At 43.9% G+C, this 16606-nt stretch overlaps 1 protein-coding gene across 1 annotated transcript in view; it reads left to right on the top strand.

Moving 5' to 3' along the window:
* The window catches only part of STAG1 (STAG1 cohesin complex component), a 393382-nt gene that overhangs the window by 351248 nt on the left and 25528 nt on the right, over positions 1–16606 (top strand). Inside the window, exons 28-30 of the mRNA XM_065411120.1 lie at positions 2618–2766; positions 4421–4549; positions 15426–15631. Of these exons, the coding sequence (XP_065267192.1) occupies positions 2618–2766; positions 4421–4549; positions 15426–15631 (484 nt within the window). The remainder of the gene's footprint in view (positions 1–2617; positions 2767–4420; positions 4550–15425; positions 15632–16606) is intronic.

The following is a 16606-nucleotide window of genomic DNA, read 5'->3' as shown; positions in this document are numbered from 1 at the left end:
TAGAAGCCACCTAAAGATTAGTCAGCCTGGCGAGATGGCTTGTAGTAGAGTTTATATTGAGTTATTATTTATCTTGTCAATAAAGCAAAAACCCAGAGAAGGGAAGGGAAGGGATGAGTGACCCCTGATAAAAGTGTATTCAGACTTCGCAGCAGGGTGGAAATGCCACCTGCTTGCAGGGGGAATATTTTTGGGGGATGCCAATGGTCAGTGGTTCTGTTCATGTTTTTTCCTTCCCTTAATAGCTGTCATATTCTCTGTCCTCCTCCACATCCCTGTCATCCACAGTCTAAACACAGCTCTCCTGACAGTGCATTACTTCATAATCTATTTCCCACATATTTCTGAGACTTCAGCAACTTGTTAGCTCCCTCTTGATTCTTCTCCACAATGCCAATCAGCCGTCACATTTTCCACATAAGGCATTGTGGCCTAGTGAAGAGGCCACTGGACTGGTACTCAGGATATTTATAAATTCTTAGGCCAGAAGGGACCACCATGATCTCTTGTATAACACAGGCCACAGAACTTCCCTGAAATAAATTTCTGTTTGACCTAGCGCATATCTTTTACAAAAACACCCAACCTTAATTTAAAATTCACCGGTGATAAAGAATCCAACGCAACCCTCGGTAAGTTGTTCCAGTGAGTAACGACCCTCACTCTTAAACCTGCGTTCTATTCCCAGCTCAGCCGCTGGTCTGCTGGATGACCTTCGGCAAGTTACTTCCCCTCTGTCTGCCTCTGTCACGTGCTTGAAGTTAATAACAATTTGAGATTGTCAAATAACAGGCTCAAATGGAACTTTTTAATCAAAGGGTAACAGTCTGAGATTAGTACAGCATTATGCAGAAAGCAGGAAGAACAGGTACATCATCACCATTGGAGTAAGCTAAAGAGCCTCTGTCTCTCTCTCCTCTGTAGCTGGTGGGATTTGCACTCCCCAGCTTTACCTTTCAAGCCCTCTATCTTTTATAGTGTGAAAGACAAAGAAACTCCATTTTGGAGGGGAAATTGCTTTCCCACATTTAATTTCACTGTTTCTGTTTCTGACATTTTCATTTTACCTATTTATTTATGGATTTTTTATGGTATCTTTAGGTTACATTAAGACAAAGGGAATTCTAATCCGCTCATTATTACTGACAGCTGACACAACTGATTTAAAAACATCTTTCAGTGGATCCTTATTTCATCCATTACAGAAAATATCTGCAATAACAAGTGCCTCTTATCATAGAACATAATTAGATCATAGGCACCCTTATGAATCACCCACTCTTGTTTACACCATACCTCTGTAAACACTTGTTGACAGTTTGAGGGGTCTTTTCCTTAGACATCTATATTCCCACAGATTCGGAGGTACCAGAAATAATGAGGTACAGTCCAATACTTGATCACGTGAAGTTCCTGAATATAAATCACTTACAAATTAAGAACCAACACTCTGGGCCTTAGAACTCAGACACCCTTTTTGCTAATATTGTAAAAGATTGTAGGAAAATACTGAATGTGCAAATTAATTTAATATATGAGAAGAATTGGAAAAAGGATTAATATTTACTAACAGTTTCTGCATCTGTAAAATAAGGATACTCATACTGACCTCCTTTGTAAAGTGCTTTGAGATCTATGGATGAAAAGCACTAGATAAGAGCTAGGTGGTATTGTTGTTTTTCATAAAGAAATAGGTCATGGCACAACTTCTGTCAAGTTCTGCTTGGGGGCACCAGTGCTCCTGCTTGCCAAGTCACCATGGGAATTTGAATAGTTCTCAACTGTGAGCTCCCGTGGCCCTGCTTCTGCTTATACATAGCTTCCAGACACTGGGTCTTGTTATGCATTTCTCCACTAGATTAAAGAGCTGTTTAGTACTCAGTATTGTCTCCCTGTGAAGGTACTTATACCCTGTAATCAGGTCACTTAGTCGTCTTTTTGATAAACTAAACAGATTGAGCTGTTTAAATCTTTTAATTTAAAGCATTTTCTTCAGCCCTCGAATCAGTGTTGTGGCTTTTCTCTGCACCTTCTCCAAATTCTCAATATCCTTTTTAAATTGTGGGCCACCAGTATTGGTCTCACCAGCATCTCCTTATGCCTACTCACTATTCCCCTTTATGTACCTCCAAGAATCACATATCTTGTTCCTATCTTGTTTGAATGGGCCAGTTTACCAATTGATCCAGATCACTATGTATGGCTGCTCTGTCCTCCTCATTATTTACCACACCATCAATCTTTGTCTCATCCACAAATTTTATCAGCAGTTTCTTTATATTTACTGGCAGATTATTAATCAAAATGTTGAAAACAGGCCTAGCACTGATCCCTGTGGAACCCCACTAGAAACACCTCCATTCAAAGATGATTTCTTAAAATGAGGTTCTTTATCAATTATTTAACCTATTTATTCAGAAATGTTGCATGAGTGAGAAATTTGCACTGAGAGCCACAGCTTTCCCCTGTGATTCCTACTTCAGGAGCTGCTAAAACAGGACCTGATCCAAAGCCCATTGAAGTCAATGGAAAGGCTCTCGTTTGTTAAAGAAATAATCCTCCTTTAGAAAAATGTTTCCTATCTCATGGGTTTTTAACACTTCAATTCTTTCTCTAGCTGTTTAATGAGCTTGTTCAGGAACAAGGTCCCAATCTGGACAGGACGTCTGCCCATGTCAGTGGGATTAAGGAACTGGCCCGTAGGTTTGCCCTCACCTTTGGGCTGGATCAGATCAAGACAAGAGAAGCCGTAGCCACGCTGCACAAGTGAGTGGTGTGAAATACTCGGTCTTCAATTAAACTAAAAGTTTGCCTCAGCATATTCTTCCCAAAAGAGAGGAGAGAGAGAGAGAGTGTGTGTGTGTGTTTGTAAATATAATACAGGTGCGTGTATGTGAACATAGAGAGGCTATATGATGATGTGAATACAAAGCTTTTATCATGATGAAATTGAGATGGCCATGTTGCATATGTATTACAATGCCATGTGTGAGTTATGCAGGCTGTACCAAACAAGTGATGATAAAGCCTTTATGCCACATCATCATGGATTCATCATGCACCACATATTTTATTTAAAAGAAAAACTGTTTTAGAAATGTTTTGGAGACTTAATTTAAAAATATGGACTGTTTCTTTTATCTAACTAAATGGTTCAGAGATACAAGGTAAGTGAAGTAATACCTTTTATTGGACCAATTTCTGATAAAAGATGTTACCTCACCCACCTTGTCTCGCTAATATCCTCGGACCAGCACAGCTGCAACTACATGGCGTATCTGGTTCGGAGGGAGAGAAAAAGTGGTATATCTAAATTACCTCTTAAAATGAGCTTAACTTTTCCACACATAAAAATGTTATAGTTTTAAAGTTCACTATCTCAGAACCACCCAAGGCTATGAGCAAATGCCTCGACTCATTGGAAAGATGGGAATCTCCATTTGGTATAGAAGTTCTCTTTCTAGACTTGCAGGGTCACACTGCCAATCCTGTACCACAGAGTATTTTAATTAGGTGTGAAGAAAGAATTTCCACATATGATTCTCCCACATTTTTGTGGAGGTTGATTTTTTAAATATGGTAGCAGTTTGAATTTCCTCAGAAGTTTGTAATGTTTGAATAATTCTGGGAGGAGTGAAACATTGGCGGACAGAGTGCAGTTGATGAGGTCAAAGGCACATGATGAATGCATGTGTTATTAAAGGCTGTACCATTATGCATACACACACAGAGTCCCTATTAAGGTTGCACAAGCAACTGTAATAAATGACATTTCCTTAAATGTTGAGTGTTTGACTTTGCAACCTTAATAATGTTCTTTTAAAGTAGCTTTTTGTGTGTGTAATATATAATAAATAAAAATACAATATGTTGCACTTTTATTTTTGTCTCTATAGCTAAAGGTTATAATGTATTTCCATTATAAACAGAATGATTAAGTACTGCATGTAAAAGAGCGCAAAGTGTTTTTAGTTAGTGTACTAAATTGAACTACTGGAATAATATTAGAAATATTTTCTTAAATGTTTAGCATTTCTTTACTTATTTTAATTTGACACAAGCTGTTTTCAGGATGACGGGAAAGAAATGAACAGAGAAAAAGAGACAGAAAAGATGAAGAGTAAAATATAAAGAGAGAAGAGAAAAGAGAAAAAAATAAGTTAGATTAAAAAGATGGAAGAGAGCGAGTAAAATCCACAGATGCCAATTGTATGTGTTTGATATGTCACTGAAAATGTTATAAATTTTAAAAGTTCCTTTGACTTCCCTATCTATTTCTTTAAAAATAAATTCTGTATTTTGTATTTGTGGCACTAGAACTAAAAAAGTTTTTGAGACTCTTAAAAGGAATAAAAAGCTTACAGCAGTACAGGAAATAGTTCACAAAATTGTAAACATTTTACATCTTTCTTTACTATAGAGATGGCATAGAATTTGCCTTCAAATACCAGAATCAAAAAGGACAAGAATATCCACCTCCTAACCTTGCTTTCCTCGAAGTGCTTAGCGAATTTTCTTCTAAACTCTTGCGGCAGGACAAAAAGACTGTGTAAGTGATACTCTGTTGCCTCGTTATGGGCTTTGCTAAACTGTATTATTCAGCATTGCGGTGGGTGGTTAAACTGTGTGCTTTAAGGTATTTGCAATCAAAGGGCCTGGTCCTGCAAATATGTATACCTGTGCATATGAGTAGTCCCACTGAAGCCAATGTTTGAACTTAAACTTAACCCTGTGTATGATTACAGGATCAGGGCTTTACGCCCTGATCCACAAAGGTACTTTATGCACCTAATACCCAAATTTAAGTGTCTGTGTCCCAGCTTTAGGCTCCACAGCAATCTGCAAAACTCCAACTCAGTTGCTGCCATTGATGTAGGTCTAGATAGGGCAGAATGGTGTTGAGCCTGAAGCCTAGAGCAGGAAGGCTGAATTTGATATGCAGGGCAATGGATACGGAGGAACAAATGAAGAGATTCAAAGAGAGGGTTGATGTGATATGAATGGATTGGTAAGGACGATTATTTTAGTGGTAGCATTTTGGAAAGGCTATAAGCAGGAGATGGGGGTATCAAGATGACAGGAGAGAGGATGTTGCAATAGTCAAGGCAGGAAATTAATAGAATGAGGACAAGCCATCAAGCATCAAGACAGATAGGAAGAGTGGGATTTCTAATATATTGTGGAAAAAGAAACATCAGGATTCAGTCACAGCCTGGATATGGTCGAAGGAAAGTCAGGAGTCAAAGATTACATCAAAAATGTATTCCTCTTTTACAGCAGAATTGTCTGTTTTTGTGAAAGATCAGAAATTCAAGATTCGGTCCTTAAGATTTGTGATTGCAAAGATCTGTCTAGAGGATTTCTGACCTCAGTGGATCTAAGGGATACCTATCTACTGTGCATGTCCGAGTTGGTCCTTTTTGCCAAAAAATTCTCAGGTGTGCTATCAGTTCATTTGGTGTAAAGACCACTTCCCTTTCAATTTATCATTGTGAAAACCATAGGCCTGATCTGTACAAGAAGAAAAAATCAAACTAGTTAGCCTAGTGAAACCTCTAGTATAAACACACTTAAACCAGTTTAAACTTTGTTTATGTCAATTTAGCTTGCATCAGTAAATTACCAACTTAAGCTAATATAAGAGAGGCTTAAACCAGTTTAGCTACATTGAATTTCAAATACATTTAATTAAACTGGTGCATTTGTCTAGTATGCAAAAGGCCCTCATGTCAGCTGCCCTGCCTTGTGATGGAATTGGTATGATTCTTTTCCTGAAGGACTGATTGATCTAGGGAAGTTAGTAGGCCCAGACTTTAAAGGCCATGTCCAGAGTGAAGGAGGTATTTGCCTATTTGAGGATTTTAATCACGAAAGAAATCACTCCATCATGCCCCCAGTGAACCTTCTCCATCTGGTGACAGAGACTGTCTCCATTTCCCAATGGAGGAGCACCTTGTTTCTGGTCTGAATTTGTCTAGTTTCAACTTCCAACCTTTGAATCTTATACCTTTGTCTGCTAGATTGAAGAGCCCTCCATTATCAAATTTCTGTTTCCCATATAGGTACTTGTAGACTGTAATCAAGTCATCCCTTAACTTTGTCTTCATTAAGCTTCATTAACTTTGTCTTCATTGAGTTCCTTGAGTCTGCCATTAAAAGGCCTGTTTTCCAATCCTGTAATCATTCTTGTGGCTCTTTTCTGAACACTTCTCTATTTATCAGCATTCTTCTTGAATTGTAGACGCCAGAACTGGACACAATACTCCAGTAGAAGTCATCCAGTGCCAAATATAGAATTAATATAACCTCCCTATTCCTACATAATATTCCCCTGTTTATGCATCCAAGGAGCGTATTAGTGCTTTTTGGGCATAAGGTCGCACAGGGAGCTCAAGTTCAGCTGATTATCTCATGGCCCCCAAGCCCTTTTCAGAGTCTCTGCTTCCCAGGATTAAGTCCTCCATTCTGTAATTATCTCTTGTGTTCTTTGTTCCTATATATATATGGCTTTACATTTGGGCATATTAAAATGCATGCTGTTTGCTTGAACCCAGCTTACTAAGGGATCCAGATCACGCTTTATCAGTGACCTGTGTTCTTTGTTGTTTGCCCTTCCCCCGGCCTTTGTTCTGCAAAATTTATCTGTAATGATTTTACATTTTCTTCCAGGTTGTTGATTAAAATGTTGAATAGCATTTAGCAGGACCCCACTAGAAACACACCTGCTCAGTGATGATTCCTGTTTGCAATTTACATTTTGAGACCTATCAGTTAGCCATCTTTTAATCCATTTAATGTGTGCCATGTTGATTTTGTATTGTTCTAGTTTCTTAATCAAAATATCGTGTACAAGTACCATATAAAATGCGTTACAGAAGTCTTAAGTACATTACATCAACACTATTACCTTTTGTCAACCAAACGTGTAATCTCATCAAAAAAGTTACCATGTTAGTTTGACATGGTCTATTTTCCATAAACCCATGTTGATTTGTATTTATTATATTACCCTATTTTAATTCTTTATTAATTGAATTCCATATCAGCTGTTCCTACATTTTGCCCAGGATTGATGACAGGCTGACAGGTTTGTAATTACCTGGGTCATCTTATTTACTCTTTTTAAATATTATAACAACATTAACTTTCCACTTTTCCTCTGGAACTTCCCCATTGTCCCCAGATTTACTGAAAATCAGCATTTATAGGCCAGAGCTCCTCGGACAGCTCTTTTACAAGTCTTGAATGTAAGCTATCTGTATCTACTGATTTCAAAATGACTAGTTTTAGTAGGTGCTGTTTAACATCCTCCTAAAACACTAGTGGTATAGAAGGTATTTCATCAACATTTGGTGTGACTACATCATCTGACTTTTTCCCAAATGCAGAACAGAAATATTTACTGCCTTTTCTGCATTATTATTGACAGATCTACCATTTCCATCTAGTAATGGACCAATACTACTGTTAGGATTCTTTTTGCTTCTAAAATACTTAAAAAACTCCTTATTGTCTGTAACTCTGCTGGCCACATATTTCTCATACTTTTGCTTCCCTTATTATTTTTCAACAATTCATACCTTCAGATTTATTTTCATTAGTATGAATATTCATTATATTTATTCCCCTTTCTTCCATTAATTATATTTATATTTAAATATATGTTATAGTTCTTCTTTGAGTGCTTGCTCATGTCCATTCCATGTTAGGTGTGTGCTTGCCACATGCACCGGTGCCGGAAGTTTTTCCCTCAGAGGTATCCGTAGGGGACCCCACCCTCAGTTCCTTCTTACCGCCAGTGACGGTGCTGGAACGTTCCTTTGCTTCAGCAAACCTTCCTTCTCCAGATCTGTTAGTTGTGAACTTTCTGTAGTAAATAGTCATATCAGTTAGTATTAGTTCCCTTAGTGTGTTGTTAGTTAGTTAGTTGTAGTGTCCCGGACGGGGCATGCCCCGTTCCATGGGCTTTAAGAACTGTGACCAGTGTAAAAAGCCTGTGCCGGTCAGTGATCCCCACACCAGTTGTTTAAGGTGCTTAGGGGAGTCTCATATTAGCAACAGGTGTTGCATCTGTAAGAGCTTTAAGACTCGCACTAAGAAAGAGTGGAACATTCGACTTAAAGGGGCTTCTCATGGAGTCGGCGCTGACACCGGCACCGGAGCAGCCGCGATCGGACTCTGCACACAGCACCACGGCTTCGGTGCGGAGCACCCTACCGGTACCATCGTCGGACAGGCAAAAATCCACCTCCCCGGCACTGGCCAGCAAGAAGAGGAAGACTGGGAGAGGTCAGTCTCCTGCTCGCAAGGGCAGGAGAGGACGGGAGGCAAGCCTAGACCCACGATGGGCGGCTCATCACCTCCAAGTTGAGCGGGTTAGCCCATCCCGGCATGTGGAGATGCCAGAGGCCCTGCAGGTGATGCAGGATATCTTGTCCCTCCTGGTGCCACCCACACCGGTGATGGTAGCTCCCAAATCAAGGGGTAAGCTTGCTCTTGGACCACCCCTCATCCCCGTCAGTGCAGCTTCACTCGCCACCTCAGGGAGCGTCCCGCCACCGCTCGCCCACTGGCAGCCACCACTCACCCATTGGCAGCCACCGCGCATTGGACGTAGGGCTGCCTACTAGTTGGAGCCCTCGGTGCCGGTCTCCAGATTCCAGCCATCACTCTGCGGGCTCCAAGTGTCAGTCACCGGTAGTGTGGCATAGACCTACCGAGGCACACACGAGCCCATGACCCTTGTACCGGGAGCGTCATAGCCACTCCCCTTCAGTATGACACCGATCCTGCGAAAGTCCCCATCAGGACTCTCAATAATGGTCACTGGCCTACAGATATAGGTCGCCACACCAGCGTCGACACTCGACATCGCGGTGTATATCACCGCGGTACTGCCGCGGATACACCGAATGCCGACGCTGGTCACTGGGATCTCAATGAGGTGGGTTGTTGCCAATGTACAGATCCCACTTGGAGCATGGAGGTGGACGCGGCCAGGACCAGGACACCAGGTCAGCCTCAGTGCGGTCCCGGTTTCCGGAACACGGCCCTCCATCTCAGGGCTCAGAGTCGCACCAAGAACCCCTGCAGGCGGGTCAAGGTCCTCCGTTGATGGCACCGGTCCTCCCTGCAGCACCGTCAGGATTATCATGGGCCCAGGGCCAATGGCCTATGCCATGGCACCCCTGGAATCCATGGGGGTTCCCACAGCCCATCCCAAGGGCATAAATCAGTGTTGGGAGGCTCCAACAAGCCTTCGGCCACGGTCTCCCGCCCGCCTGAGACGGAGGCCACTGTGCCTGGAACCCCCCCAGATGCAACATACAGGGGAAGACGGCCCTGCTGAGCAGATCACAGGCAGTGACACCTGCTGCACCTGCATCCTCCTCCTCGTCCCCTCATGAGGCCATCATGGGACCCCCACCTATAGTCCCCCAGGACAATATCAAAGCTCATCAGGAGCTTTTGAGTAGGGTAGCCTCAAACTTGGTACTAGAAACTGAGGAGCTAGAGGAGCCCTCAGACACCCTCTTCAACATCCTCAGCTCAGCAGCCCCGGCAAAAGTCACACTGCCAGTACATGAAGGGGTGACTAAGATTACCAAGGCCCTCTGGCAGACCCTCATCACTACCCCCAATCTCCAAGCGTGCGGCGCACAAGTACTTATGCGCCTGCAAGAGGGTATGAATATCTTCATACCCACTCTGCCCCAAACTCTTTAATGGTGTCTGCAGTCAATGAGCGGGAAAGGCAGCGACAACCAGGGGCTACTCTTAAAAATAAAGAGGCAAAGAAACTGGACCTTTCTGGGACAAAGGTTTATTTGTCGTCAGGCCTACAGCTGAGGGTGGCGAATCATCGGGCCCTATTGGGCCTCTATGATTTTAATATTTGGCAATCGATGGCCAGGTTTCTTGATTCCTGCTGGAGGATCCCAGAAAAGAGTTCCAGGCCATCCTGGAAGAGGGGAAGGGAATGGCGAGGGCGGCACTGCAGGTGGCCTCAGACACGGCTGATTCTGCAGTACAGACCATGGCTTCAGCCATAACTATGAGGAGGGCGGCGTGGCTGCAGTCCTCGGGCTTGTCGGTGAAGATCCAACAGTCCATCCAGGACCTCCCCTTCGATGGCCAAGCTTTGTTTGCGAAGAAAACAGACGATAAGCTACATGGGCTGAAGGACTCGCGCACTATGCTCAAGACCCTGGGCCTATACACCCTGGGGCAGCAGAGGAAGCCGTTTAAGCTGCAGCCTCCCCACCAGCAGCGCAGCCAGCCTAGGCAATAGCCCTTCCAGAAGAAGGGCAAGGGCTATAAACGTCGTCAGGGCCAGCAGCCCTCTACCTCGGCACAGGCCAGGTCTTCCCACTCCCATCAGGGGTCGAAGCAGGCATTTTGAGAGTGTGCCTGAGGGCGACATTCCAGCCACTGTCCTGGATCCTGACCCCCTCCGCTTCTCCAACCGCCTTTCTTTTTTCCTCCCAGCCTGGGCGTCTATAACTTTGGACTGTTGGGTCCTCAATACTGTGGTGCAGGACTATACCCTCCAATAGGTTTCTACCCCCCCATCACACCCTCCCTCCCCGTCCCTCTTCAGGAACCCCTCTCACAAGAGTCTACTGCATCAGGAGGTGCAAGTCCTGCTGCAGGCGGGGGCCGTGAAAGAAGTCCCCCTAGACTTCAGGGGCCAGGGGTTCTACTCCCGTTACTTTCTGATTCCAAAGGCCAAAGGGGGCCTAAGGCCTATCCTGGACCTGCGAGACCTCAACAAGTATCTCAAGAAGTTGAGGTTCCGCATGGTCTCCCTGGCTTCCTCCATCCCATTCCTGGATCCAGGGGACTGGTATGCCACTCTCAACTTGAAGGATGCATACTTTCATATAGCGATCTTTCAAGGACACAGATGCTTCCTCTGCTTCACAGTGGGATCCACGCATTATTAGTTTGCGGTGCTCCCCTTCAGCCTTGCAATGGCACAGAGGGTGTTCACAAAATGCATGTTGGTGGTGGCAGCTTACCTCAGGCATCGAGGTATCCTGATCTACCTTCCCCGTACCTCAATGACTGGCTGGTCAAGGTCACTCCAGGCCCCAGGTCCAGGATGCTGCTGACCACGTGCAGGAGACTGGGCCTGTTGATAAACAAGGAAAAATCAATGTTGGTCCCTGTGCAAAGAATAGAGTTTATCGGGCGGTCCTCGACTCCACGAGGGCGAAGGCGTTTCTGTCGCTCGTCAGGTTCCAGACGATGAGGAACCTCATCGCCAGAGTCTCTGCGTTTCCTCTCACAACGGCAAGAGTCTGCCCACGGCTGCTGGGCCACATGGCAGCGTGCACATACATCGTCTGCTATGTGAGGCTCCGAATGAGACCCCTCCAGCAGTGGCTGGCTACAGTCTATGCCCCATCCAGGGATCACCTGGACAAGGTTGTCAGCATCCCACCAGAGGTACTCACCATGTTGCAGTGGTGGACCTACCCTGGAACAGACCTCAATGGAGTTCTGTTCGACAGCCCGTGTCCTTCGGTATCGCTGATATCAGATGCCTCAGACCTCGGCTGGGAGCGCACATCAGTGCGATGCGGATGCAAGGTATGTGGTCCGCAGAGGAGATGACGTTGCATATAAACGTCAAAGAGCTCAGGGCGGCTCGCCTCGCCTGCGCGGTTTTCCTCCCACAGTTATCCGGCTGAGTGGTTCGAGAGCTAAGTGGTTCGAGTGCTGACAGACGACACGGCCTCGATGTTTTACATCAACAGGCAAGGGAGAGTGCGCTCGTCGGCCCTCTGTCAAGAGGCACTCCGCCTATGGGATTTCTGCATCCAACATGCGATCCACCTGGAAGCCTATCACCTCCCCGCCCATCCCAGTCGTCAGCAGAGTCTTGTCAAAAATCAAGAGGGACAAGGCCAAAGTCATTATGATCGCCCCGGCGTGGCCGCGCCAGCATTGGTTTAGCACACTGTGGGATCTGGCAGTAGCCTCCCCGTGGCCACTGCCTGACCGTCCGGACCTTCTCTTGCAAGACCATGGTCGCCTCCTGTATCCCAACCTCGCCTTCCTCCACCTCACAGTGTGGATGCTGCATAGTTGAACCCAGAGGAGCAAGCCTGTTCCAGGGAGGTGCAGCAGGTCCTTTTGGGAAGTAGAAAATCCTCCACTAGAGTGACTTATCTGGCAAAGTGGACGAGGTTCTCCCACTGAGCGTCTGAGAATAGCGTCTCCCCGAAGCGCTCTTCTCTGCAGTCAGTCTTGGTATACCTTCTCTTCCTGAAGAATCAGGGCCTGGCCCTCTCTTCTATCAAGGTTCATCTAGCTGTCATCTTGGCTTTTCATCCGCCGATCCAGGGTAGATTGGTGTTCTCGCAGGAGATATACATCAGGTTCCTGAAAGGCCTCGAAAGGCTCTTCCCTCCCGTTAGGGATCCTGTCCCACAGTGGGACCTCAATCTGGTTTTCTCCAGACTCATGGGTCTGCCATTTGAACCCTTGGGCTCTTGTTCCCTTTCCCACCTATTGTGGAAAGTCGCCTTCCTGGTGGCAGTGACACTGGCTAGACGAGTGTTGGAGATTAAAGCCCTGACCTCAGAGCCACCTTACACGGTCTTCTTCAAAGACAAGATACAGTTGCGACCCCGCCCAGCCTTCCTGCCGAAGGTGGTGTCTTCCTTCCATATCAACCAGAGCATCTTCCTCCCGGTATTCTGTCCTAAACCACACAAGATCAATGAGGAGAGGCAGCTGCACGCCCTGGACTTCGCCGTGCCTTGGCCATTTACTTGGAGCATACCAAGCCCTTCCGCAGGTCGACGCAACTCTTCATCGCGACAGTGGACAGGATGTAGGGCCTTCTGATGTCCTCTCAAAGGATCTCTAACTGGATTACCTCCTGCATCCGGACCTGTTATGAGTTGGTGCAGGTCCAACTGCCACCTCTGGTGAAGGCCCTCTCAACGAGAGGGCAAGCGTCCTCGGCAGCCTTCCTGGCACACGTTCCCATCACACCTTCACAGCACACTGCGCCATCACCCAGCAGGCCAGAGATGACGCTGGGTTCAGCAGAGCTGTGTCACAAACTACAAATCTATGAACTCCTGCCCACCTCCGTTGGTACTGCTTGGAAGTCACCTAACATGGAATGGACATGAGCAAGCACTCGAAGAAGAAGAAAAGACAGTTACCTGTTCAGTAACTGGTGTATTTCAAGATGTGTTGCTCATGTCCATTCCATTACCTGCCCTTCTTCCCCACTGTCAGAGTTTCCTGCAAAAAGGAACTGAGGGTGGGGGGAGCCGGCGGCGCCCCTTATACCGCACCATACGGACACCGCCAGAGCTGGTCCCCTATGGACACTACTGAGGGGAAACTTCGGCACCGGTGCATGTGGCGAGCACACACACCTAACATGGAATGGACATGAGCAACACGTCTCAAAGAACACCAGTTACAGAACAGGTAACTGTCTTTTGATTTCACTTTCCTTCTAACCCAAGTTGTTGATATTAAGGAGTGTGGTTTTCTTTCTCGACTCTGGCCTTTTTAGACATCTATTAAAATGTTTTAAAACAATTCCCATGTTATTATTCAAACTTTTTGTTTACATTTTTTTGTGCACTGATTTGGCTCATCAGTTGTTTTCAGCTTTGTGAAATTGGCCCTTTTAAAGCACCAAGTATATATATTACTCATTTGGACTTTTTTCTGCTGAACATAACAAATGTGATCAAATCATAGTGACTTGTACCTAAGCTACAAGACAAGGTGTATTATAGAATTTCCTCTTGTTGGATTCAGCACTTTTTGAGTTAGGAAGTGTATCTATAATCTATAATTACATCTATAACTTTTAGAAATTCTGAAGTGCTTTAGCATCGGCAGCATGAGACCTCTAGCGTGCCACACAGATGAAGTTCCCCATAATCATGCAGCTTTTTTCCCTACACATTATAGATATGTGCGTAAGGAGTCAGTTGTCCAGTTATCTAGTGTGATTTGGTGATCACTAGCAGACACCATCTTGTGCTTTATCTGTTAGGACACTGATCATAAGCATGCAAGATTATTTGCTTCCAAGTCATCAGTGACTCAGAAACTGGTAATGCAATTTTTGACATAGAGTGCTTCTCCCCCTCTCCTTTTGCTCCTCATTCCTTCCTAAATAAGTTATAACCAGTGATTTTAACATTCCAGTCATGTGAACCTTTCCACTAGATTTCTGTAATACCAACTAGGTTGAATTTATGCTCATAAATGAGCCATTCCAGTTCCTTATGTTCATTATCCAGGCTCCTAGCATTGGTGGGGAGGCAATTAAAAAATTTCTTCTCTTCACTTCCTTTGGTGTCTTGATTAATTTTGTTCTCAACATCTTAACTTTGTGCTAAATGAGTGCTCATTTGTTTTCTCTTTTCACCCTCCACACTTGTTTTTAATTTAACGCCCTCCTGACTACTCTAGTTGGGTTGTATAGCTCAGGCAATAGAAATTCATACTTGTAGCTCCAGAAGTCTTGGGTTTGGACCTCACTACCAATGACACATCCAGGGGTGTTGTGTTAAATGATGATGTAATTAAAGGTTGTATCATAATACATTTCTCAAAAGAACAGAATTAATGTTGCACAGACATCCTCAATTCTGGGATTTCCTAACTTTTGAGTGCTTGACTTCACAAGTGTAACAATACTTTTTTAACATAGTTTTTGTATGGATTATCATATTAATCTGACTGGCTGTTTTTAGATTGTATGGTTAAATAATTGAAAAAGACAGACCAAAAAAAGCCTGAAGTTCACCAGAATATACACAAAAACTTGTAGTTGGTGGAGATCTAATTTGGAGAACAGGCCCTCAATTTTTTCCCCAAAAGTATGGCAAGTATGTATGAACTCCAGCAGGAACAATTGGGCTCCAGTGCCTACAGATTGTCAATATCTTTAATTTCAAAATAATTGGTTGTGTTTGAGAAAATAATTCTCTCACTTTTCCTCTGAAAAAAGTACGCCAGTGCTCAGAATATTGCCAAATTCAATCCATCTGTTTACCTGGATGGAATATGTATGTTGATCGTATTAGGGATTGAGACTAGAAATAGCATTCAGGTATAGTATAAATGTGGTGAATGATTTCAGACCACTATGAGTGTGTTATGTGGGAAAGAGCACTTTGCATTGTTCCTCAGGGAATATTTGTAGACAGTTAAGCAGCTGTTTTAACTAGTTCTGAAGTGAATTTTATTGAGTCATCTTCAGTCAGAAAGATGGTGCCTTGCCAGCATGTGTTTGTAGGATTAAAATAGGAAGAAACAGCATGGGAGATCTTCAGGGCCTCAACATAAAAGTGTGGAGAGGGCCCTTTAGGGGTTGGGCAGAGGGGAAATGATGCACAGAAAGTTATTTTACACATTGTCTTCTGTTTTCACAGTCACTCATATTTGGAGAAGTTCCTGACAGAACAGATGATGGAAAGGAGGGAAGATGTATGGCTTCCACTGATTTCCTATAGAAATTCACTAGTTACTGGGGGCGAAGACGACAGGATGTCTGTGAACAGCGGAAGTAGTAGCAGCAAAGCATCTTCAGTGAGGAATAAGAAAGGACGACCTCCACTTCACAAAAAAAGGGTGGAGGGTATGTATGGCTTTACATTATGCCTTTAATTAATACATTAAATTAATTAACCCTTCTTTTCTTTCATGAGTTCTGTCTAGCTTTGGAGTTGACACTGAAATATACACATACACACTGCACTGATTTAAAAAAAATCTTGTTTTACAAATTCCTGTAGATTTTTCTTTTTCTTTATGAAATTGTTTACACGTATCCCTACTCTTGGGGATATATGCTGAGATTTGCAGATCCAGAACCATTAAAAGCATTTGATCTTAGCGTGGAGATAGCATATGATTACAAAGTTACATGTTAGCCCTACTGCTTGTTCCCCCTCTGATTTCTGTTTTTCTAACTTGTTTTCTAACTTGTTCCAATCTGGAAATTACATTCTCTCACTAGCGTTGCCACACAAACCCAAGTGCTAAATTCTGACATAGCCTGACATTTTGGCAAAAACATAGGAAAAATGATAAAAAGGAAAAATATAAAAATTAGTAAAACTTTAGAGAAAGGTGACTTACTAGTATCTAGTTCCTGGAGGTGATGGTCTATATTGAGCTACATCTGTTGGATGCACATTCATCCTTGTTACAGAGCCATCTAGAAAACAGTGTCCATTGCGCCCCCACACATGCTTCATAAAGGATCCACATGTTCATACATAATGGCATATAGGGAGCCGACATCCCGAGCGCCACCCATTCCTTGTCTCCATCTACTCTAAGTTCCATTTTAAGATTCCAAAGAAACAGAGAACTCAGGTGGGAAGTATCAAACAGTAACCTTATCCCCTCCTAAGCAATGCTTGCAGGACTGCTTTCCCAGAGTGGGCATCAAACCTAAAGACAAAATCAATAGAGTATTGCTGTGCCTTGATCTTCATTTAGAGACATTTCTGAGTCCTGCTGTGAAGGCAGCTTTTGTATAGATGAAATGAGTTTTAAAACCTTCAGGTACAGACACTCTTGCAAAGTCATAGCAGGTTTTCAGTCA

This window comes from Emys orbicularis, chromosome 9 (assembly GCF_028017835.1).
Source record: "Emys orbicularis isolate rEmyOrb1 chromosome 9, rEmyOrb1.hap1, whole genome shotgun sequence".
Taxonomy (NCBI): Eukaryota; Metazoa; Chordata; order Testudines; family Emydidae; genus Emys; species Emys orbicularis.
The sequence above is the reverse complement of the archived record's forward strand: the minus strand, read 5'-3'. Positions and strand labels throughout refer to the sequence as shown.